Source organism: Cuculus canorus, chromosome 2 (assembly GCF_017976375.1).
Source record: "Cuculus canorus isolate bCucCan1 chromosome 2, bCucCan1.pri, whole genome shotgun sequence".
Classification (NCBI taxonomy): Eukaryota; Metazoa; Chordata; class Aves; order Cuculiformes; family Cuculidae; genus Cuculus; species Cuculus canorus.
In genome coordinates, this window is record NC_071402.1 from 157,892,360 (window position 1) to 157,917,302 (window position 24,943).

Below are 24,943 nucleotides of genomic sequence, written 5' to 3' on the forward strand. Positions count from 1 at the left end.
AATTAGAAACTTCAGTGGAAATGTCTCTGACTTGCTGAGATGGGATCAGTTATCAGGTATGGAGACTTCTGTGTTTATCACAATAGTTTCATAAAGCAAGTGTTTCTATATATGAATGCAAATACAGTACGGATCAGGATGTTGGTTTTGGATTTGGGATGCCAGTTAACCCACTCTTCATGAAAACTATAGGATATTTCATAAAAAGCACATAGTTCTACTTATGTGATGAATTTAAAAGAAAAAAAATAATAATGATCTTAAGGCTCTTTTTCTTAAGCTGGAATAGCTCTAAGATAACATTTCTCAACCTGTGAAGAAACTGTCTCTTATTGCATGCAACTGTTTAGGAAGGCAGGCACACAGCCCTTTCTCCTCTGAATCATGTCCCACATTGAGGTTGCAAAGACTTCTTAATGGACTATAATGCAACGAATTTGGAGCTGGAAAGGCCAGGAAGTGTTGCATTTAAAGCGCTGAGGCTTCATCCTTTGAGGTGGGCAAAAAAATTGCCTGAATAAAAGAAGGCTCTAAGGAAAAGCTTATTCATTAAAGTGATATCTGGGAAAACAGGGTGAAACTCAGAGCATGCTCTAATGTTACCCCTTCTTAAATCAATGGTTGCCTCACCCTTTCTATCCAGTTCATCAACTCTTCTAGGCAATGGAGTGAGAACGAGCAATTTCAGCTCATATTAGCAGCTGCTAGGTCAAATTCTAAGGAAATTGTCTGCAAGCATCTGTTTGCAGTCTCTGTTTACACATCTTTGCTAAGTTTACCTTCACTAAGTGATTGCTGAATCACTCAATGACCATACCTTCCATTTTGTTTGTAGGAACAAAGTCATGTTTGTACACTCATGATTTACAACTTTTTCGGTCCTCATACAAGTAAAGAGCTAACAATTATGTACAATAACAGTGTTTTCCAGTGGTGAAACTACTTATCGTGATGCATTTGTAAGGTACCAACACAACAATTCATTTAGTAGAGTTCATGGTGTCCAGAAGTAGGTGTACAGAATGAGACTCAACTTAAAAATTAGCACTTTCCCTGTTTTCAGTGAGGGTGCACTCAGAGGAGTCTAATCTTCAGCACACTCTACAGTAGACACCTATATTACATCAAGAGGATGCACTGACTGCAGATTTGATTTTGTTGCCCACCCACAGCTGTCCAGCCCCAACTCAGGCATCTAAGAGTATCCAGCAGGCCTTCAGCTGCTGTGCCAGGACTGCCAGCACTGTAACGTCCAACTACCCTGCAGGGATGTCTGAGAGGTCAAGCACACATCCAAGATCATAGTTTCATCCTTTTGCATAGGCAACTGAATTGCACTTCAGCTGTCTTGGTTCTCTCTACAATCAGTGGAAAAAGATGAGTGTGTCTAGACAGAGATCTAGCTTAGCTTAAGCGTTACTAAAGTGATGTGAGGTCCTGGAAGGGTGCTATAAGATCTCCCTGGACCCTTCTTTTCTTCAGGCTGAACAACCCCAACCCTCTCAGTCTGTCCTCATAGCAGAGGTGCTCCAGACTCCGGATCATCTTTGTGTCCCTCCTCTGGACCCACTCCAACAGTTCCATATTCTTTCTACATTGAGGATTCCAGAACTGGACACAGGATTCCAGGTGGGGTGCCACAAGAAAACAGTAGAGAGGGAAAATTGCCTCGCTCAACAGGCAGGCCACACTTCTTTTGACAAAGCCTATGACATGGTTGGCCCTCTGCACTGCAAGCACACGCTGCCTGCTCATGTTGAGCTTCTCATCAACCAGCATGGCTTTAATTTTACCCATCTTTTATGTCTTCATATAGTTCTACTGAACAAGTACAATCCACAAACTCAGCCAGTGACAATCAGTTTAGAGAAGAGTCATCTCAAATGAGCCTGTGAGGAAATACAGACTGATGACCAGGGCGTGTTTCAGTTAGTTCACTTTGCAGTTCACCTTTATCTCAGATGAGACAGGTTGCTTTACTTGGTTTTGATATCGAAAGTACTGATGTCTAAGTACAGCTTAGTTCACATCTAAAGTGTCCATCTCTGTTTTGACCAGTAATGATTGTTTCTTGAAAGCTTCTGTTTGCTTTGAGTTTGATTTGCTTTCCTGAAATGTCCTTTGTGGTCCTTCCTTTCAGGTCAATATCTGACAATATTTTAAGTTTCTGTTTGAATAATAGTCATTGCAGTTCTGCAGTAGGACATTACAACCAAGCTGATTTTACTTGAAATTATTCATGACTTGCTCCCCTACTGATAGGGTCCCCAGCTATACCTGATACTTCTTAGCCAGCCTGCCAAACAATCGACAAAACCCCTCTGACCAGAATGCTCTGGATTCATGCAAGAGTTCTCAAACATTTCATCTACCATTTCTTAATCTTTCAGGTAGCCAGAGTACAATTCAGAGAGATGCATCATTCATGATAATGATTGTGAAAGAAGGAGTCAAAATGCATTTGTCAGCATGATAAACGTTATAGATCTATTTAAATGACATCTTCTAAGTAACAAAAGTGCAGAAAAAAACACTAAAAATTATCCAAAATGTTAACAGTATTGTGTAAGGAAAAGCAGTTGTAGCCAATGAACAAAGTAAACATTGACACTGAGGCATCTAATTTTCATTTCAGCAGTCACTTGAGTTAAATTATTCCTGTGAAAGGTCAGCACATATAAAAAAAAGTTGTGCTAAAGCAGAAAAATAAATTTGCTTGAGTGAAGATTTGCTGTCTTAAGTGATACAGTTTGTAACCATCTCAGTTCGGGAAGTACTTAGGCCAGATAACAGCTTTCCTATGCCAGAAAACAGCTTTCTTTATGTGGATGAACAAAGAAGAGTAAAGTAGTAATTCATGACTGGTATTAATGAGGTGGGTATGTAAGACACAATGGCATGACATTTGCTCCTCCTCACACAAACTAAAACAGAAAAATATCACTGCCATGCTTCTAGAAAAGCCTCTGTGCCTCAAATACTATTGAATATTCCTAACTGGTATTCCATAAATCTTTCTCTCCAAACTTACTGATATCCTTTCATATCTCCTCCTTTCTGCACAGGTGGAAACAACTGAATGCACACATTCCTCCTATCATGGACAGAAATTACAAGAACTCAAAGCAAGCATGGATGTAAGAGCAAATTCAAAATATGGGACATGAATTAAATCCAGTTCCTACAGCTTCTCTATCCCAAAAGCCGTATTTCTATGTTTTAGCAAGCAAAAAGAGAACAACAAAAATGCCTCACTTCTTTCTCCAGCTCTTTGACTTTGTTATTCAGTTGCTTCACTTTGGCTTTTTCACTCTCTACCTCGGCAGTCATCTCACGATTCTTTTTGGCCAATTCAACCATTTTAGTAGCTGCAACATCTCCAGCTAAACCAGATGTCCCTGAAAAGTATACACAAAAGCAAAGGACACATTTTACAGGCAAGATTCAGTATAGATAATGCTTTGTTTCATGCACAGTGTACTTTCATTGTCAAATCCATTTCTCTCAGAGCTGTGCCAGGCACTTAAATGAACAAGTGAAGGAAAAGAGGAATCAATGATTCCAGCTTGATTGTTTGGTCCTTTGAGTCAGCATCACATTGTGACTAGCGAAGCTATATTTTGCACTTCGGCAATAGCCACATGTCAGAAGACCATGACAGTGATCGCAGCAGCATTACTACATAGAAAAGGGGAGGTGTTTTCCGCTCACCGCTGTGAAGGACCGTTATGAACTGTCACTTCACAGAAAAAGACAATGCTCTGTTTTGCACTGGTTGTTTACTGGAGGAGCTGCTGAAAAAGAGGTGCAAACTTTTCAGGACATCTATCCTAAAAGGTCAGGGACACTATTACAGTTGGGTCCTGGATAACATCCAGGAAATGTCATTGTGCCTATTTATAAGTCCCTTGTGATTATACATGGAACCTTACTGTATTACTCTTTTAACTGCTCTTCTAAACAGGCACTTCATTCACCTACTCATCAGAGAGGGTTTGATTAGTGTCACAGATACACTAATCCCCAGGACTGGCTTATGTGTCACTTGGCTTTTATTAATACCACATAGGTGAAGACAAGTTCTTGCATGAGCACAAAATCGATGTGATTGCACACAACGTCCATGGAAACCTCTAGCTCAGCAATGAATATGAGCCTGCAATCACAAATCCTTTGTGGGACGGATGAAGATTGAACTTGGCTGTTGTTGTTCTTTTTAACTCTTTCATCCTCTTTCAGTGCTTTGAAGTAATTACTTTTCTATTGACATCCCTGAAGACTACATTCAAGAACCAGGGTGAGCTGCAAGGATGACAGATCACTCTTGTGTGAATTCCTTGTCACATAAAACCCCAAGAGACATTAAAGGGGCCATGTGGAATATAGGTGAGAACAGAACATGACCCCATGCCACTCTTTAAAATGGTTGTAGAGAAAATAATAGATCAGCTATTTTCAAAAGCATTTCCACTGTTCTTACTCCTTTATCTGATGTGTGTTTCCCCTCTCATCTAGAAGCTATTTTTTCCTCAGTTTTCCTAATAGATAATGGCTGCTAAGGATCACTGTAAGTACTAAACTAAGCAAAAGCCAGGCTGCTGCTCACATGTGATGGTCTTCAAACGCATTGCACACACTTAATCAAAGCTTTTAATTCCCACATAATGTGAGTGAGTCTCTTGCCACAGTGCAGAGGGAAAACAGCAGCATAGGCCAAACTGACACAAGCTGGCAAAGAAGATGCAAAAACACATCTGCCTCCTGGCCCTGACCCAGCAACAGCTATTGTTTCTCCTACATAGAAACTACAGAAAGTTGAGAATGAAGGTGTAATTTAAGGGTTATTTAGTTCTGTTTATTGCTATTCTCTAATAGCCTGGTCAACACCGCTGTCCTGAACAACAGTGGCACCCAGTGGAGAAGGAGCAGCCTGCACAGTTCAGTTTTCAAAGGTCATTCAGGCCTCTTTAGAAGCCGGACTTTGCATTCAGTTAGCATCCTGCTTGTACTCTATTCAGGCAAACAAAAGGAGCCTGGATAAGGAATTTAACATACATAGCAGAGAAAGCTGCAACAGTGCTCTGTGACATTAACAGAAAGTAAATAAATATGATTTCTATGAATCGTCACTTTTTTGTCAAAACACTAAGTTTGCAGAAGATCTGTGAGAGTCTGATATCACCGCATACTCCAAAAGAGCACCACAATTATATTCAGGGACACATAAATATCAGTATCAATATTTTGCACCTTAGGTCTGACCTGTCTGACTGTCAGAAGTCATTTGGTTGTTTCAACAGCTCTCTAAGATAGCAAGTAGTAGTATCCATATTGCAGCTCATGAAACCAAAGGAGATAGGAAGATGTAGATCTTTTAGCATAAATGCCATTCCATATCATGTCAAATCATTGCAAGGAGCTTTCCTCTGCAAATACAGCAATGAGATTCCTTGCATGGGAGAGGTATTGATGTTTAGCGAACGCTGTAAATGCAGTGCCAGCTTAGACCCTTGTAAGTTCAGGAAGCTACTCCAAGCATTGACTAAATCTATACCCAGCTGTCTAAGTATTTCCAAAGTTCAGAGGGTCTGGTTTCTGGGCTATTGTAAGTCACTGCAAGCTCAAAAGAGAATAAGCCTCTCAGCTGAGAGCTGAATGTGGTTCTTCCTAGCAGAAGCTTATCACAGGAGTGAAAATGGAGGCAACCAGTATGACTGAAATACTCCTTTTCAGCACAAAATAGGTAAAGAGATGTCACATGAACATTTCACTGCCAGGAGCTCACAATGAATCTGTTACCTCTATTGTCATCATCATGAAGCAAACACTGCAACTAAAGTAGTAAGAATACAAAGTTGGTGTGTTTACCCAACAAAGCCAATCTGTCCTCCTGTATTTTTTTCTGCAGTTGCTTTATTTCAAAATCTTTCTCTGTCACCAGTTTGTATAGTCTGCAGTTCTCATCTTGGACCTCTCGAAGCTGATCCCGGAGCTGCTCATTCTCAACCTCAAGCAACCTGGGAAAAAAAAAGCCACAATGGGAATCGTCACCATAATGTGCTTCAGGTAGATGATTTCAGAAATCAAATAACAAAATACCTTTATGCTGGATGAGCTGAGCTTACTCAGAGTGAGTTTATCGAATGAAGCAGATCTGAACCTCAGATCAGAACAAGTTAAGAATACGATCTATTCAGTTGACTTACTTATTCTTCAAAAATTCCACACTTCTTTGTGTTGACTAAGGTAAAACATCACAGACCAGGTATCTTCAGGGCTCCTGAGGTTACTGAATTGTCTCATCTCACTGAATCTGGTTCTTCAGAGGAAACCAGGCAGGCTCACCATTCAGCGGCCACTACAGTCCGGCTTTACTTTCTTCACTTAACTGAAGCCGAACAGAAGCCAACAAAGCATTGACTACAAAAGCTGCTACTGAGGTTCTTTATTTAAAAATGAATGCTTCATGGTAATTCACAAAAGACCAGTTTCCTGTGTCCTTATCTGATTTTCTTGGAACCCCACCAGGATGGATTGGCATCAGTTTGTATTGTTAATGTTGCTTTTTGGAATTGATTAGGAACAAAGACTATCAAAAAGCCATCTGAATGAGAGGAAACAGCTTTGCTTTTCCCATTCTTCAGTACATTTGGTAACATTTATGGGTTTCATCTCTCTAAGACATCCAAACAATGAATAACTTCAATCTTTTTGCTGTTCCTCTAAACGTAAAAACTAGAAGCTACCGTCTCAGGGGCTCTATTCAATCATGAGCACTCAGGTATCTGAGATACCTATTTGACTCCTCTATGTGAGGCCAGTAGCCACAACACAGGGTTCTTGGGATAACTTTTGGATCTCAAGTAGAGAATCGAGAGCATCTTAGAGGGCCCCGAGGGCCACCCACACAGGGACATATGGTCAAATCCCAAGAATTACTATCATCCTCCAACTTTAGGCATACCTTCTAGCCAGACTCCTCCACACAGCAGCATTTCAGAGCAGAAATTAACTTATCTCCATGCCCCAGAGAGGAAACCAAATGTGCGAAAAGAGAAGCTGTATTGACACTGCCTTCGATAAATAAGTCTGTGGTGGAGATTCTGCTGGCTCCAGTCAGTGGTTCCCATTGTGGTTGCCTCTGAGTTTCCTCTCTTCTCCAATCCAAGTTCTCTCATTTACCCCCATATGAGTTTCAGAGTGGGATCCCACTCTATAACAGGATATTGGCATCTCTGTCAAGTAAGCCAAAACACACACTGAAGTCCAAGAAGGTCCAGTCCATAGAACCAGGGCTGCTTACAGACCAGCTGCCACTGCATGGCGATGCAAATCACTCTCTAACTGCCACCAAGTGCTCTGATGGGGGGATTCAATTCAGTTACCCCCACACAGGTGTATCAGAGCTGCCCACCTGTCCCCAGCTGCTGCTGCTGAAGGGTGCAGGTCTCCTGTGTCCTATCTATCATTTCCATATGGAAGTTCCTGATATCCTACAGCATCCCAGATGTCCATGGACACCTACACCAAGCATAGGAACTGAGCTCTATATTCTCATAGATAGTATGACTGCATATTTATAGAATGTTCACATTTTGGTGACTTAATCAGGAATAGCGTCCCACCCCTCTGGCCTACAGACTCATTGCTCTAGATTATAGGATCATAGAATCATCAGGGTTGGTAAAGACCTCTAAGATCAACAAGTCCAACAGTCAGCCCAGCATCACCATGCCTACTAAACCATGTCCTCAACGAAATGTTTTTTGAACACCTCCAGGAAAGAAGACTCTACCACTTCCCTGGGCAGCCTCTTCCAATGCTTCATCACTCTTTTATTAAAGAATTTTTTTCCTAATATCTAATCTAAACCTCCACTGATGCACCTTGAGGCCATTTCCTCTTGTACTAACACCAGAACCCACCTCAATACAATCTCCTTTCAGGTAGTTGTAGAGAACAATAAGGTTGCCCTTCAGCCTCCTCTTCTTCAGGCTAAACAATCCCAGTTCCCTTTGCCACTCCTCATAAGACTTGTTCTCCAGACCCTTCAACAGCTTCCCTGCCTTCCTCTGGACATGCTCCAGCAGCAAAATGTCTTTCTTGTACTGATGGGCCTAAAACTGAATACAGGATTCAAGAAGCGGCCTCACCAGTGCCAGATATAGGGGTACAATCGCTTTCCTGCTCCTGGAATGGTCACACCATTTTTTATACAAGTCAGGATGTTGTTGGCCACCTTGGCCACTTGAGCAGTTTGTTGGCTCATGTTCAGTTGGCTGTCAACAATTACAACAGAAGCAGACAGCTTGAATGATCCCAGAGATTTGGATAAAGCCCAGGTGTTGCACTGTATACCTGTGTCTAAAGACACATCCACAGACAGACAAGTCAGCTATCTCAGCAGTCACCTAAATCTTTTCTATTCAAAAGTTTTAGCAAGCTTTTGGCCGCAACTGGACTTTGGAGCTTTTAAATGCATGCTCCATATGTATATATCAGAATAAAAGAACCCTAATAGCACTGCCACAAACAGCACGGTCAATTTATGACACGATTCACAACCTATAATTAAGCAGTGCACTTCTCTTTCAAAGCTGCAAATCAAAGGGAGATCAAAGACAGTTGTTTATAAAGGAGAAGAAAGAAACCAGCAATCTCAGCAGAGAAAAGGCAAAACTAAGTTATTCCCACATGTACTACTTATAGGAGTGAGCAACAAAAATATGCAGATTTAATTAGAGACATATGGACAAAAAGATTTTTAACAGGGAATTAATGTGAAAAAAAGGGTTCTAAGCACTTAACACACCTGATCAGCGATGTCTTCCTCGGACCTCGCTTCCAAGTCTTGACCAAAAGCACTTACAGTAAGGGTTCTAAGCACTTAACACACCTGATCAGTGATGTCTTCCTCGGACCTCGCTTCCAAGTCTTGACCAAAAGCACTTACAGTAAGACATACAGAAATCCCAACTGCACAGAGCTGGAGTCTCGCCCTAGAACCTCCTCCAATCCCACTCTATCCCATCCTAGACTAACTCTGCATGTTACAGAGGAGGCAGCAGGTTCCACTTCAATGCCTTGGCTAAGGAAAGACAGCCAAAAGAAACAAGCAGCAAAAAGTAAACCTTCTTCTCTCTGGTTCAAGGAAACAGAGCCAGGGGAAGCTTATGAGCAGGTCCTATGACTGAAATTCAGGTAAGTTCCTTTCCCAACTCTGTTATAAATCCTCCATGTGATGGAGAGAATCACTTAATCTTAAATACCTCAAACAAAGCAGAGAAGATAAAGTTACAGAAAGGAGAAAACAGAAGGCAGAAATGTCAGCTAAACAATCATCTAGACAAAATTTGCAAGTAGGACAGGAGGAAGGAAAAATGAACTCCCAAGACTCAGAGGAAGGGAGACTTTTGAGAGGAGAATGTTTCCCAAGCACTGTTATAAACAACACTGACGTGCTGAAAGCACTGACATTGCCAACCATATGGAGTCCTGGTATTCTGGAACAAGTTCCTAACGTGTTGTCATGGGAATACTGCAAAGTACATCCTGGTGAATCCCCTCCAGAAGCAAATCTTGCCTAGATTTGTTATGCTTATAATTATTCTTTTGCTGAAGGCAGGTATACATAAGCAAAGGACAACGCAGGTGTATCTGCTATACCTGCCACGTCAAATGGGGACTTTCAACAAGTCAGTGCCACTGAAAACAGAGATAAGTAATATCTCTTGAATTACTCAGACCTAAACTATTGAATGGTAAATGGTGGGGAACTGCTGGGACTCTCTTGTACTCTGCACTAGGATATGCTATGAGAGCACCTAAGCCCCTCTTCCTCCACCAGATAAAACCACAGCTAAACTGTGGGAATTAATCTCCCTCTCCATAATAAAAATAAAAAAACAATCAGATCTCGATAGTAATCATCTATATAATATGAGAATACAATGTTGAAAGGAAGAGGAGAGCTGGCAGAGGTCAGATTGGAAGTGTAACTTGGCAAATTGGACAGCCCTGGTGAAGGACATATGTGTGAAGAAGACAACATATGATGCAACAGAGAGAGCATTGGTTTCTAGAAGGCAAAGGTCCCTGTTTACACACAGACTTCCTTTGCAGCATGAACACCACATTCCCAGAAGCACCTGAACGTTTCAGTGGTTCACATCTGGGTTCCCTGCTTCCTCACAGAAGCTCTGCTGCAGCTTGTGCACTTGGGTGTTCATGGAAGCAATCTTCAGAAACAAGCAGAGCAGGAAGTTCCCCAGAGTAGCACAGAGGGAAGATCAGCATTTAGGGCCTAATAAACCTTGGCTAGTGGCTTGATAAACTTTGGCAGAGGTGCCCCTCCCTACTCCAGACTCTGGGAGGGGAAACTGTCTCAAAGGTATAAGCCTAACTGTCATTTTCCACCTGTGATCTGATGGTTTTTGCAGAGCTACCAGCTCCTCCTTCCTGTCCCTGTGTCACAGTACATAACCCCATCATGATGCCAATAAAACAGTCCATGGGGCTAAAGATTTAAACTGGATCACTGAAACGACTTGAGATAAAAGCACCCTTGCCCCAGAAAGTGAATCCAGTTTCCTGCAAACAGCTGTATCAGCACAGCTGCGAGGGGGGAACAGAAGCAGGAATTCCTTCAGCTGGCTTCTCCACTAAAACGAACCAAATCCCTGAATAGCCAACACTGTAATAACTGCAGACATCTTTGGGATGTGTCCAACTTCAGACCTGTTCTAATTTGTAGGAAAACCATTAACTGGGTCAGAAGAAAAGACTGACTGTACCCTAGGAGGAAGATAAATGATCTGCACTGAGGTTTAAAACCTCTGCTCCAGTAAATTGAATTATACACTTAGCTCCAAAAACCAAGATTGAGGAGGATCTATAACAGAACTTTCAGTGTCCTGGTAATCCAGACACTATCCCATCGGGTGAGGTAAAACCCAGCCCCCTGTCTCCAGTAAGATTAAAAACACTACCTGTATAATCTTGTCGGGTATCTTAACCAGGAGGCAACTCTGTCTTTGAGACCCTCCTATATATCCTGTCTCGTGATCTACTAAATCAGGTCATATTGCAAAGAGAGCCAGGGGAACACTCTCCTGTGCTACAGGCACCCACTATCTGCTTTGCCCTTATCTGCCTTTGGAAATTATTTCTGCAGAGAACCTGTGTGTTTACAGGGCTGGGCAGGAACTGACTACCACCTCTGAGGATGTTAGTGATCCTGAATGGCTGGATTTTGTCAGACAGTACCTAACCGCCTGTAGCACATCACCCTAAACCCCTCTGTCCTTCCACTCTTCATCTGTGAAACTGATAACAAAGAGCACATCATGATGCTTTGGAGATAAAGATGTTAGAGACAGTGGGAGTCTTCTCAGGACAGTGAAAGCCCAATGTGCAAACACAGAAAGTGCTGTGTCAACTTGATATGATTTCCATAAAATCATATAAAATACATTTCTGTGGCTTCATGAAGGAACTGTGCTGCTACACCTTTACCTTTTGCTGCCATCTTCATTTACAGGCTGCCCTGTTTCAAACAGTTTAAGGTCATTTGGGATCCTGAAAGCCTCCTCTGCGTGGCCATTATCACCCTTCTGACTGTTCTGCTTTTCTTTCTTCCTCTCTATTACATTTTGCAGCCGTCTTTGCTGTTGTTCTTCATAAGCCTTAAACTGGCTCTTAAAATGTTCATCCACTTTTACGTCCGACTCCATTGTTTACTAAAAGCATAACAAGATGAAAATAAAAAGTGACAGAGAACAGAGATCAACATTGCTTTGAAAAACAGACTCTTCTAGCAGCTGCTTGGCAGCTTTTCCTCACCGACCTCTGCACAGTCTCTTTGTCACCTCCCGCTCTCAGCCCCACTGCCTTGCTTCAATTCCCTTTTTCCATTAATGGCATTCAAACAGTTTTCAAAAATGTTCTCAGGTCTTTTTCAGTCCAGTATCCAAAAGGAACAGTTTTAAACAGATCTGTTTATTTAAACATTTTTACAGAAGAGCAAACTGGGGTGAAATCCAAGTAAGCGTAGCAACCACATTATACTGACTAGAAGGATCACGGGCTCTTTGAGACCCAAGTCCATCCAGCCTTTCTTCCCATATTCCAAAGAAAAGTACAATTCCCCTTATTTTTGGGTTAACATGGGATTGACAGGAAGAAATATCTCTGTTTATCCTAGAATCATAGAATCATTAAGGTTGGAACCCCCTAAGGTCATCCAGTCCAACTGTCAGCTGAACACCACTGTGCCTACTAAACTGTGACATAAAGTGCCATGGCTAGATGTTTTTTGAACACCTCCAGGGATGGTGACTCTATCACTTCCCTGGCAGCCTCTTCTAATGCTTCATCATTCTTTCAGTAAATAATTTTTTCCTAATATCCAATCTAAACCTCCCCTGATGCAACTTGAGGCCATTTCCTCTTATCCTATCCCTTGTTACTTGGGAAAAGAGACCAGCACCCATCTTTCAGGCAGTTGTAGAGAGTGATAAGGTCTCCCCTCAGACTCCTTTTCTCCAGACTAAACTCCAGTTTCCTCACCACTACTCTCTGGGCTCATCCAACCAGATAGTATTTTAACCCAGAGAGGAGTACACCTGTCTAAGCCACGAGCTAATACTCCCATTGGGTGCTGGATACCAAGAATCACAGAATCACAGCATATGCTGAGTTGGAACAGACCCACAAGGATCATAGAGTCCAACTCCTGTTCTGGCATAGGACAACCCCAACATTCAAACCGAATGCCTGAGGGTATTTTCCAAATGCTTCTTGAACATGTCAGGCTTGGGGCCATGACTACTTCCCTGGGGAGCTGCTCCGAAGCTCTACCACCCTCTGGGTGAAGAACCTTTTCCTAATATCCAATCTAAACCTCCTCTGGAACATCTTCTGGCCATTCCCTCGGGTCCTATCATTGGTCACCAGAGAGAGGAAATCAGTGCCTGCTTCTCCTCTTTCTCTTGTGAGGAAGCTATAGACGGTGATAAGGTCTCCCCTCTGTCTCCTCTTCTCTGGGCTGAACAGACCAAGTGATTTTAGCCGCTCCTCATGCACCTTCCCCTCTAAACCCTTCACCAACCTCGTGGCCCTCCTCTGGAATCTCTCCAGTAGCATTTTATCCTTTTTTATCCTGTGTGGCTTTCACCTGTCCTCCAAATTTCTAAGTGTTCAGTGGTATCCACTTAAAGCAAGAATATTGCTCCCTACTTAAATCTCTAGAGCTGTGCTTGATAAGATTAAAGACCACCAATTTTCTCATGTATCTTAGCCACTTCTCCTTCTCTTCCACCTTTACCATCAGCAAAATATTCCAGCGCACCTTTGGTCAAGGAAAAACAATCAGTAAAAGACTTTCCAAGGCACACCCTCATAGAGCAATTAGCGCAGGCCCTTTCTCCCAGTGAGGCAGCAAACCTGATAAAGAGTCGAAACACATGCTGTGTCCCTTTGTCCTGCATGGGGAAGGTTCAGATTAGACGTTAGCAAAAATTTCTTCACTGAAAGGGTTCTCAGGCACATAGGCTCCCCAGGGAGGCAGTGGAATCACCATCTCTGGAAGGGTTTAAAAGATGGGTAGATGAGAAGCTCAGGGATATAGTTTAGTAATAGACAGGTATGGCTGGACTTGATGATCTCAAAGGTCTTTTCCAACCCAGCAATTCTATGATTCTATGGACAGAGACAGATGGGCAACAGCTTCACCTCTGGACACAGCAAGCGTGGATGAAGGCACTTTGAGGGCTGACAAGTGCAAAAACTGGATTCCATTCAGCCCATGAGGCTCATGGCTGTGACTGATGGCCTGTGGGCAACCTTTAGCTGTCCAGCCTGCTGTCACTGGCCCCAAACCTGGTTCTGAGGGATGTGTCAAGAGCTGCTGTGTGGGGAGAGAGTGGTTTGTGTTGGAAGAGACCTCATGTGTGGGCAACTGAATTGCACTTCAGTTGTCTTAGTTCTCTCTACAATCAGTGGAAGAAGGTGAGTGTGTCTAGACAGTAATCCAGCATTACTAAATGGATGTGAATCACTGCAGGTTCCTATCTGTGACAGCTCTTCTCGTTCATCACTCAACATTTTTCACTCCCACCATCAATCATAGAATCATAAAATGGTTTGGGTTAGAAAAGACCTTAAAAAGGACCGGTTCAAGGAAAGGACCAGTTCAAAACCCCTGCCATGGGCAGGGAGATCTTCCACTAGATCAGGTTGCTCAAAGGCCCATACAACCCGGCCTTGAATACCCCCGGGCATGCGGCATCCATGACTTCTCTGAGCAACATGTGCTTCATCGGTTGTGAAGAATTTCTTCTTAAGGTCTAGTCTATATTTTCCCTCTTCCAATTTAAAGCCATTCCCCCTCATCCTATCATAGGATCATAGAATCACTAGGTTGGGAAAGATCTCTTGGATCATTAAGTCCAACCATTCCTATCTGCCACTAAACCATGCCCCTGAGCACCTCATCCACCTGTCTTTTAAATGCCTCCAGGGATGGGGACTCAACTACTGCCCTGCACAGCCTCTGCCAGTTACTGATGACCCTTTCTGTGAAAAACATTTTCCTAATGTCCAGCCTGAACATCCCCTGGCGCAGCTTGAGGCCATTCCCCCTTGTTCTGTCCCCTGTCACTTGGGAGAAAAGGCCATCACCCTCCTCTCTACAACCTCCTTTCAGGTAGTTGTAGAGAGCAATAAGGTCTCCCCTCAGCCTCCTCTTCTCAAGGCTAAACAACCCCAGGTCCCTCAGCCGCTCCTCATACAACTTGTTCTCCAGTCCCCTCACCAGCTTCACTACTCTTCTCTGGACACGCTCCAGAGCTTCAACATCCTTCTTGTGGTGAGGGGCCCAGAACTGAACACAGTACTCATGGTGCAGTCTCTCCAGTGCCGAGTACAGAGGGAGAACAACCTCCCTGGACCTGCTGGTCACTCCGTTTCTGATACAAGCCAAGATGCCATTGGCCTTCTTGGCCACTTGGGACACTGCTGTCCCACACTCAGCCGCTGTCAATCAACACCCTCAGGTCCTTCTCCTGCAGGCAGCTTTCCAGCCACTCTTCCCATAGCCTGTAGCACTGTATCACTTCAGGCCCTTGGAAAAAGCCCCTCTCCAGATTTCCTGCAGCCCCTTCAGGTGCTGGCAGGCTGCTATAAGATCTCCCCAGAGCCTTCTCTTCTCCAGGCAGAACAACCCCATCTCTCTCAGCTTGTCCCCATAGCAGAGATGCTCCATCCCTCTGATCATCTCTGTGTCCCTCCTCTGAACCCATTCCAACAGCTCCATTTCCTTCCAGAACTGGATACAGGGCTCCAGGTGAGGTCTTACCAGAGCTGGCCACGCTTCTTTCGATGCAGGATCCCTCCTCAAACAATAGCCTCCTCCCGCACCCCCCCGCCCTCTCTCCTACCGCTCCCGGTGCCCCGGCCGGGGACTCTGCGGCTGCGGCGGCCCCACGCGGTCACTATGGCAACGACTCCCGCGGGGGGCGGGGGGCAGCACCGCGCATGCGCACCGCGCTGGGCCGTTGTGGCTGGGGAGATCAGACTGGATGCTGTGAGGCTCCCATCAGTCCTGATGCTATGGCGCTGCCCTCCGCCCAGCTGTCGTGACAGAATCACTCAGTCACCCCCTGGCTTGCTGGCTCCCCTTTAGTCCTGTTGACAAGGAGTTGCCCTCAGCCCAGCAGCCGGGATGGGGCCCCCGATTCCACCATAGAATAGTTTGTGGTGGAAGGGACCTTAAAGATCATCCAGTTCTAACCCCCCTGCCATGGGCAGAGACACCTTCCACCGGCTGAGGTTGCTAAAATCCCTATCCAACCTGGCCTTGAGCACCTCCAGGGCTGGGGCATCCATGACTTCTCCAGGCAACCTGTGCCAGTGTCACCACCATCATCGAGAAGAATTTCTTCCTAGTGTCTAATATAAATCTTCTCCTTTCCGATTTAAAGCCATTCCCTCCTTTCCTATCACTCCATGTCCTTTGGAAAAAGTCCCTTCTCAGCTTTCCTGTAGCCCCTTCAGGTACTGGAAGGCCACTATAAAGTCTCCCCAGAGCCTTCTTCTATCCAGGCTGAACATCATCTCTCAGCCTGTCCTCATACCAGAGGTGCTCCAGCCCTCGGATCATCTTTGTGGCCTCCTTCTAGAGGTGTTCTAACTGTTCCATACCCTTCTTAAGCTAGAGATTCCAGAACTGGAGATAGTACTCCAGGTGGAAGTCTTACGAGAGCAGAGTAGAGGCTCCACTCAACCCTGCCACTGTGACAGCTCCACTGGGCCACCATGACCCATTCTCTCAGCCCAGCCACCTTCAGCCCAGGTGCTGTGACCAGTCCCCTCAGCCAGCCCTGGAAGTCACAAGAATGGGGCCACTCCTTAACCCACTCCGTGACAGGGAAGAGGAAAGAAAAGGTCTCTGCTTGCTGGGGAGATAACTCCTCACATCCTTTCAGCTGAGGAAGACCTGTGACAGCAAGTGGTCAAGGACAGCAAGATTGCTCTGGCTGGGAATACTCTTTCCAGTTGCATCCAGGTGTACCAGCTCACTCCACCCCTCTGCAAAGAGATGCATGCACAGGAGGATCCGCCCCAATCCATAGCCAAATGCTGGGTATCTTCAGTGCTCACACATTTATCGGTGATTCATAGAACAGTTTGGTTTGGAAGGGATGTCAAAGCCTGTCCAGTTCCAACCCTCTTCCCATGGTCAGAGACACCTTCCACGGGATCAGGGTCCTCAAAGCCTCATCCAGCCTGGCTTTGACCACCTCCAGGGATGGGACATCCATGACCTCTGGGCAGCCTGTTCCAGTGCCTCACTGGAAAAAAAATTGTCCTAATCTCTCATCTAAATCTCTCCTCTTTCAGCTTAAACCCATCACCCCTCATCCTATTCCCTGCACTCCCTTCCCAGCTTTCCTGTAGCCCCCTTTAAGTACTGGAAAGCTGTTATAAGGTCTCTCCATAGCCTTCTCTTCTCCGAGCTTAATGATCCCATCTCCCACTGCTCTGCATGGTGTCACAGATAGAGGAGCAGTACGTGCCTTGCAGCGTTTGTCACAAAAAGACATCACCACACTGTCACTACAGACTGTAGCTAACAGGAGAAAATGAGGTTTTTGCAAATCGGCTTTATCAACACATTTATTTTTGTGACTGCTGTTGGAGATACAAGGGGTTCGAGCGTTAAACAACAGTGGCAATTTACAGAGAAGGGTCTGAACACCTCACTGAGGATGATGAGGGCTTTTCAGATTTAAATGTTTATAAACTTCTATGAGGAGTGATACTGCAGAAACCAGAGCCAGATCGCATACTTTAACTAAAAGCATTAGAACACCAAATCAAGGTTTAGTTTGCACAATATGTATTTTAAATGTTACATTTAAATGTTATTCAGAAGAACACTGTAAATTAAAAGTTACAAAATAGTAGTAGTCCAAGAATCTGAAAATCTATAGTAAAAATAGTCTGTGTCTTCGTTAACAATGAATAAATATAACATTTAAATAGCTACGACATACTATATAATTATTTCATGTCTTAAATAAAAAAAAATAGATGTATATCTCTCTCAATATTTCAGAAGTCATTTAGTGCTACTGGAAGCTTCTAAATTACAAAGCTGAAGACTGACAAATATACAGGATAGAAAGTGACAGCAAAGCATTCACGACACGATCGTACAGATGCAGCCTCCACGTTCTGCCTGTGACTAAACCTAGCTCAGACTCTTGTGGGTTTGGGCAACGACAGCAAAAAGCAGTCATCAATTTTAGCACTGAGTTTACTATCAAGAAGAAGATGATGGGATTGTACTCTACTGTACCCCCTTAAAACCGGGATACAGTAGCGTCAATCAAAGAACCAGACTCCAATACCCGCTCCCTTGGTGCACAATCATTTAAACTGCCACCTTCAAGGCAGTGTACTATCACAAAAATCAATATAGGGCAATTAGCTAATACCATGTATAAATTTTTCCCTCAAGAACCCCTGGATATGAGGTTTGTAGCTGCAGTACACAGGTCATCACCAGGAGAGAGATTTCAGGCATCTTTCTGTTACTCCTTGGGCTTCACCACGTACTCCCGCAACATGGAATACAGCACACCTACAACACAAGCACAATTAGAGAGCTGGGTTAAACAGGAAATAATGAGTTTCACAATCTGAACAGCAAGAGGTATTCTCAAAAACAGAAATAACATTTCCCTTCCTCTTCTGCTGTCTATGATTGTTTTTTTTAATAGCAGTGATTAACACTATAAAATTCTTTATATGTAGAAAAGAATGGATATAAAAAACCACTGCATATGAAAATGCAGATCCTAAGCCAATTCTGGTTTGCTTTGCAGCCAAACTCAACCTTTTCTGTTGTACCTTCTGCGAATATGGTACAAACAGCGTTTTATGGGATGTACATTTACACACACACACATAGCTGCAATACTTAGTTGAGGTCTGGGATGTAGAAATCACTCTGTACCTTGAGGGACACAATTCCAGTCCTGAAAAAATATATATAAATAAAATATAGAATATATAAACCCACTGTCTATACAAGCTCATTTTCCAATGCACTAAATTTGGGAACAGCAACACATTTACAAGGGAAAATGTTAATATCAGGTAGTTGTTTTTTTTTCTTTGCCTCTAATTTCACCATCTTCAGAACTTCACATACTTCCCCTGTCTAAAAGCAGTCAACACTTCCACTCTGAAAGTTAGTGCAGTTTAATATTAAATATGCGTACTTAAACACCACATTACTCCAGAATGGCTGAGCAAATACCACTAATAAGCATAAACTTCCTGAAACAAAATGGCCTGGACATTTCCACCCTGAGGATATTTCCTGCATGCTGTATTATCCGCTAGAAGAGATGCAAGAGGTGCTCCAGCCTCCCATTCGGTACATACCACACGTTATAGCTCCCACGACGAAGCCCTGGGCTGCCACACGCATGTGAATCAGGTGAAGTGACATTTTCATGTCACCTCTGTGCTTCAGTCTGTACAGCCCATAGCCAACCACCATGGCAAAGCCAGCCATCCCTACAAGGCAAGGAAAGCATCCAAGTCATGGAGACACGTGAAGTGGCCCACATGATCAAAATATTCTAGGAATAATCACATTTTAATTTAATCACTCTGTTTCTGCATAGATGGGAAGTACTGGCCCGTATGCTCTTTTCATAGTGCATGCTGTTTTCACAATGAGTGCCATCTCATTCAGTGCCCTGGTCAGTGCAGAGAAGAGTCAGATATTTCCATGACTGTAAAAAAGCCACAGCAGTAGCTTAAGCTGTCGGAGTTTCTTGGATATTTTTCAGAAAGAAAAAGCACTGCTTGCACCTTCCTTCCCACACGGAAGCTCAGACCCTCAGACCCAAGAACACTGCTTGGTTGCAGCTCAGACCCTCAACGTTTCAGTGCACTCTGACGTGCCCACCGTCCTGATGAGGTTGCTATTTTGGGTGCTGTCACATTTGGCCGCTTCTCACTGGGACAGAAGAAGCCACATGTTAGTTGTCCCGAGCTGTGGGAAGAGGGATTCAGTGAGGTCTCTTTCACAGGGCTAGAGTCCACATTTAGTCCTTCAACAGACCAAACAGCCCCAGCTGTGCCAGCTCCAACCTGTGTACAATGATGCTCTCAGAATAAAGACCAGCAATGCACAGAATTTCCCCAATTCCATCCATTTAATTCCATATTTAGAACGATAATTTATATAATTCAAAGGAGGCTGCCAAGGTTTAAGTGCTGTATGTATTTTACCACCAGGAGCCCAGACTGCTCGGCTCCCTGAACAGGAATATTACCAGTGTATGATCCATGTGCTATAGAAATATAGAGACACAGAATGGTTTCAGTTGGAAGGGACCTTGAAGATCATCCAGTTTCAACCCCATAAACACAGGCAGGGACACCTTGCACTGGATCAGGTAGCTCAAAGCCTCATCCAACCTGGCCTTGAAACCTCCAGGGATAGGGCATCCATAGGCAACCTGTGCCACTGCTTTACCCCTCCCACAGGAAAAAAGTTCCTCTCAGTATCTAATCTAAATCTCCCCTCTTTCATCTTAAAGCCATTACCCCTCATCCTGTCCCTGCACTCCCTGATAAAAAGTCCCACCCCAGCTTTCCTGTAGGCCCTCTTTAAGTACTGGAAGGCTGCTATAAGGTCCTCCTGGAGCCTTCTCTTCTCCAGACTAAATAAGTCCAGGTCTCTCAGCCTGTCCTCATACAGGAGGTGCTCCAGCCCTCTGATCATCTTCATGGTCCTCCTCTGGACTTAGTCTAACAGCTCCACGTCCTTACTGTGCTGAGGACCCCAGAGCTGGATGCAGGGCTCCAGGTGTGGTCTCATGTGAGCAGAATAGAGGGGGAGAATCTCCCCTTTTCACTCTGCTGGTCACACTTCTTTTGATGCAGCCCGGGATACAGCTGGCTTTCTGGGCTGCAAGCACATGTTGCTGGCCGTAGCTTCATTAAACACCAGTTTAGAAGTTTGGAGCCTTCAAACTAGCTCTGATGCAGGGTGAAGTGAAGTTGTGCTAATCGGCTTCAGAGAATCTGAATTCGCAGAGTTTGCAGTACACCCTAGTGAGCTGGAGAGCAAAGTCCTGTGACCAGAGAAACCTGTGACGCTGTTTGTTGGCAGTGGCTTGGAACAGTTCACCCCAAGCGACCCAACTGCTTTCCATTTAAAGTGGCTGGAAACAAAAGGTGTCTCATGTCAGAGGCAGCTCCTGATCAGAGGACAGTTCTCAGTATGAACACCACTGATCCTTTCTTCCCTCAGAGGATTTTTGGGGCTGCGAGCAGAGAGGCTGAGGACTTTAACAACCTCCTCAAGCCAGGGTACCATAAAACCTACTAAGAAAATGCACTTGAAACTCAGGGATGACAGCCAAGAAGAGTGAAAGGTTGTGCAGGCAGGACTGTGTTTCAAACATTTTTGCTTTGTATTTTGTTAGCTTTACAGTCCTTTTGTGGTGCTCACATAGTTCCCAGTAACCACACTCTGGAACAGTTGCAGAACACACATCTCACCACCTAAACAGGTCACCTCAACATGTTTTTTAAGCTCAACTGAATGGTTCTTCAGTATCTGCTGATTTGGGTTTTCACTTGCAATTGCAGTTTCAGAGTTTTCTATTTAAGCTAACACGCCTCATTAATTCCCCTGTTCCTTGCAGAACAAATACCATTCCAGGCAGAGAGAGTACTGCTATCACCACAAGGACAGCCTACACGAGGAAGTAATTTCAAAGTAGTTTCCTGTTCAGAGGAAAACAGGTGAGCAGTGACCGTGTTTACCATGTTGACTGCCACAGAGAGAAAAAGCTGCGTAACCCGATTCCTTCAGCTTTATGCTTACCAATAGGTACAAACGGCGTCTCTTTAAATTTTCTTAACAGCTTCGATGTCTGGCTGGTGTCTGTCTCATACTCGGGGAAAACAGGTTCCTGACCTTGTGACATGGTGGCTGCAAAGACAAAAAGTTTCTCTTGAGGTTTTAGAAACGTCAGGTTAAGAAAACTTTTAGAAAGAAACTTTAGAAAGAAAGAACTTTAGAAAGGAAATCCTTTGCATATTCCACTAGTCATGAAGGTCCGTGCAGCGAGGTACCAGGACCAGATCCAGATTGAAGCTGGCAGGCTGCAAACAGATGACGTAGTTCAAGTAGTCTTGGAAAGCAAAATCACAGCATACTAGAAAAGTAAGGACACGAAAATAAAAGAAGTAGCAAAACAACAAATTCCTGCCGTTCCTTTTAACACCATTACAGATCCCAGCAGTTCCACACATACTGACTGGCAGTGAGAGCCACTGAAAGCTTTGTTCACCGCCTGCATTTTCTTGTAGGACTCCCATCCTCCACCACAGTGCTTTGCTGTCACAGGCTACTCCTTAATAGCAGCTCTGACCTCAGAAAAGTTCATTCCTCCCCTTTCACTCCCTGCCAAGAACAGCAACTGAAGCTCGCTGGGTGGGAAGCGTGAGCTGCGGTGGAAAGTCAGCCCTACCTGTCAGCTCATCAGTCACTCCTACGGCTTATTCCTGCCTCATCCACCACTGCAACAGAGTTTCAACCTCCTGCTAAAGAGCAGAGTGTAAAGCGGCAGCTGCTGAAGAGCCAGAGCGAGGCCTGAGGCCCTTGACAGGCACAGACTCCTGTGGGGACACATCAGGAAGGTGGGCAGAATTTCCATTGCAACTCAGATGATTTCTCACCTGCCTCCAATGAAAAAAAAACCCAAACAAACCAGGAAGGGCTCTGCTCACTGAGCCTTTATGATCCAAAACCTGACAGCTTGATGTGCTGTCCCCCATCACAGATCCACCAAGACCTGTTCCTTCCTCAGTGCCCAACATATCCATTGCTCTTCACTCTTTCTGCCAGCACAATGAGCTCAGCAACGTCAAAGGTCTCTGCCAGAATAATCTACCAGCATTGTTCCAGTTTTGCCATCAATACACTCAGCTCGGCCTCATGTGCAAGTACTCCAAGCTCTTGAAATAAGCCAACAGGAATTTAATTTAAGCACAGGCTAATAAACCCACCCAAAAGACACATTTCAAAATGAGGCTGTTCCTTGGTTACACAGTGTTTTGTGCGTGTCTGTTTCAGGATGATGGGTTTTGAAACTAAACACGCAAATCATTTCCTCTGCATGCCAAAGGATTTGGTCTCTCTGCACTTGCTACAATACCCTTAAATGCTAAATGTTAATTTATATTTTAGCCTGACTCATTTGGAGGAGGAAAAACCAGAGCACCTCGTCACTCAGAAGAGGTGGAGACAACTAGAGGTGAGATTTGCACAAGAGGATAACGAGAAGTGAATGGATTTTTCCGGTACAAGAGGTTTCCCCGACCTTGATCTCATGCAGAGGTCAAGGTGAACACAGGGCAGAGGAAGCCAGGCAAAATACATCCTGATGCACAGACAACCGCAGCAGTGAGGTGTGGGGCACAGGTGCGGCCACCCACAAGGGACAGTTTGGACTGTGAAGTGATTGGTGTCAGCACTGCTCCTGGCATGGGGCAACCCTGGACACTGCCAGGCCTTCCCCCTACTCTAGGGGTACTCAACTGGGGCCCCTATCATAGAATCGTTTGGGTTTGAAGAGACTTTAAAGATCATCCAGTTCCCATGGCCCACAACACCAGGCTGCTCAAAGCCCCATCCAGCCTGGCCTTGAACATTTCCAGGGAGGGAGCATCCACAGCTTCCCTGGGCAACCTGTTCCACCACCTCATCAACCTCATCATGAAAAATTTCTTCCTAATGTCTAATCTCAGTCTTACCCTTTACAGTGTAAAGCCATTCTCCTATTACTACATGCCCTTGAAAAAAGTCCTTCCCCAGCTTTCTTGTAGCCCCTTTCAGTACTATAAGGTCTCCCCAGAACCTTCTTTTCTCCAGGCTGAACAATACCAACTCTCTCAGCCTGTCCTTATAGCAAAGGTGCCCCAGCCCTCTGATCACCTTCGTAGCAGTCTCTGGATCCGTTCCAACTGTTCCATCTCCTTATGTTGGGGATTCCAGAACTGGACACAGGGCTCCAGGTGGGTTCTCACCACAGCAGAGGGGCAGAATCCCCTTCCTTGCCCTGCTGGCCGAATTTCTTTTGCTGCAGCCATATCCTATACGGTCGGGCTACGAGCACTCACTGCCGGCTCATGTCGAGCTTCTTATCCATGACCACCTTCAAGTCTCTCTTCGCAAGGCTCCCCTCAACCACATCATCCCTCGCCCTGTCCCTTCCCCGGGGGTCCCCGAATGCGACCGCAGCCCCATACGAAGCCTCTGCCCCCATGCAGGCCCAGGCGCCTCCGCTCTCACACGGCGTCTGCTCCCAGATCCGCCCCAGGCGCCTTCTGCCTCCGGCACTTCCTCCCTCGGTGTCTTTCCTCACCCCAGCTCTCGCCTCGGATCCCGGATCCCCCCTAGCTCTCGCCCGGATCCCCACGATCGCGGCCCTTACCACGCTCTGACCTCCGCCACTTCGCTCTGCGCTCCCGATACCGGCCGGCGTCTGAGCCGCGTGGCCCCGCCCCCGCATTTTATAAATCCGTTGAGCCCCGCCCCTGTCCTATTGGTCAAGTTGCCCTGTCCCCGCTTCTTATTGGCGGTTGTCTCGCCCCGCCCCTTACTGGTGGGTTTAGCCCCGCCCACTCCTCCCATGGCGCCCTCCAGCCGAGCCGCTTTCTCGGTCGGGAACTACAGCTCCCAGAGTGCCGCGCGGCAGCCCGAGAGCCGCCAGCCAATTCAGAGCCTGGACTTGAGGAGGGCGGGGCAGGCCGTGACGTCACGGCTGGGGGTGCGCTCCGCATTGCGGCGGACGTGGAGTCACGAGGGTGGGGGGGACAGGACTGGCTCGCCGCGAGGGGGCGCTGCTGGGAGGGACGGGGGGGGGGGGGGCCCTGTGTTTCATGTGTGTCCGTGTCTGCAGACCCTGACCATCCCTGTGCATCCCTACCCATTCCTGACCGTGTTCATCCCTGCCTGCAGCCCCTGCCCATCCCTGCCTATCCCTGCCCATCCCTGCGTGTCCATGCCCACAGGTTCTGCCTATCCCTACCCATCTCTGCATCGCTACCCATCCCTGCCCATGGTGAGTACTCTCACCTGCAGTACTGCTTTCAGTTCTAGAGTCCTCAACACAGGAAGGACATGGATCTCTTGGAACCAATCCAGAGGAGGCCACGAAGATGACTAGAGAGCTGGAGCACCTCCCATACGAGGACAGGCTGAGAGACTTGGGGATGTTCAGCCTGGAGAAGAGAAAGCTTCCGGGGAGACCTTACAGTAGCCTTCCAGTACTGAAAGGGGCTACAGGAAGGCTGGGGAGGGGCTCTTTATCAGGGAGTGCAGGGATCATAGAATCATAAAATA

General features: G+C 45.4%; 2 protein-coding genes and 1 long non-coding RNA gene across 6 annotated transcripts in view; 1 reads left to right on the plus strand and 2 right to left on the minus strand.

Moving 5' to 3' along the window:
* LOC128851475 (uncharacterized) overlaps positions 1-3,389 on the plus strand; it is a 28,656-nt gene extending 25,267 nt beyond the window's left edge. The window contains exon 3 of the long non-coding RNA XR_008448854.1: positions 3,066-3,389. This is a non-coding gene — a long non-coding RNA (uncharacterized LOC128851475). The remainder of the gene's footprint in view (positions 1-3,065) is intronic.
* The window catches only part of CCDC13 (coiled-coil domain containing 13), a 40,633-nt gene extending 25,148 nt beyond the window's left edge, over positions 1-15,485 (minus strand). Inside the window, exons 1-4 of one of the 3 annotated variants that reach the window (XM_054060576.1) lie at positions 15,356-15,485; positions 11,515-11,738; positions 5,869-6,017; positions 3,256-3,398 (exon numbers count right to left, since the gene is read on the minus strand). In XM_054060576.1, the coding sequence (XP_053916551.1) occupies positions 3,256-3,398; positions 5,869-6,017; positions 11,515-11,732 (510 nt within the window). In that variant the 5' untranslated portion in view covers positions 11,733-11,738; positions 15,356-15,485. Of the gene's footprint in view, positions 1-3,255; positions 3,399-5,868; positions 6,018-8,812; positions 9,240-11,514; positions 12,008-15,355 lie in introns of those variants that run through there. The other 2 variants (XM_054060577.1, XM_054060578.1) reach the window with 2 other exon arrangements.
* A 1,652-nt stretch (positions 15,486-17,137) lies between these two features.
* HIGD1A (HIG1 hypoxia inducible domain family member 1A) lies at positions 17,138-24,131 on the minus strand. 2 transcript variants are annotated; one of them, XM_009558264.2, is made up of 4 exons: positions 24,033-24,131; positions 21,419-21,526; positions 18,955-19,089; positions 17,138-18,145 (listed from the first exon to the last, which is right to left on the minus strand). In XM_009558264.2, the coding sequence occupies exons 2-4, from the start codon at positions 21,519-21,521 to the stop codon at positions 18,096-18,098; spliced, it is 288 nt and encodes a 95-aa protein (XP_009556559.1). In that variant the 5' UTR covers positions 21,522-21,526; positions 24,033-24,131; the 3' UTR covers positions 17,138-18,095. The 2 variants fall into 2 exon arrangements, with proteins under 2 accessions (XP_009556559.1, XP_053916290.1); XM_054060315.1 differs by having other exon boundaries at positions 24,044-24,070.
* Between the last annotated feature and the right edge of the window lie 812 nt (positions 24,132-24,943).

Coding starts and splice junctions, on each gene's coding strand:
- HIGD1A (XM_009558264.2), bottom strand. CDS start 21,521: ATGTCACAAGGTCAGGAACCTGTTTTCCCCGAGTATGAGACAGACACC. Junction 19,090..21,418: donor GACGCCGTTTGTACCTATTG/GTAAGCATAAAG, acceptor CTTGCCTTGTAG/GGATGGCTGGCTTTGCCATG. Junction 18,146..18,954: donor CGTGGGAGCTATAACGTGTG/GTATGTACCGAA, acceptor CTTGTGTTGTAG/GTGTGCTGTATTCCATGTTG.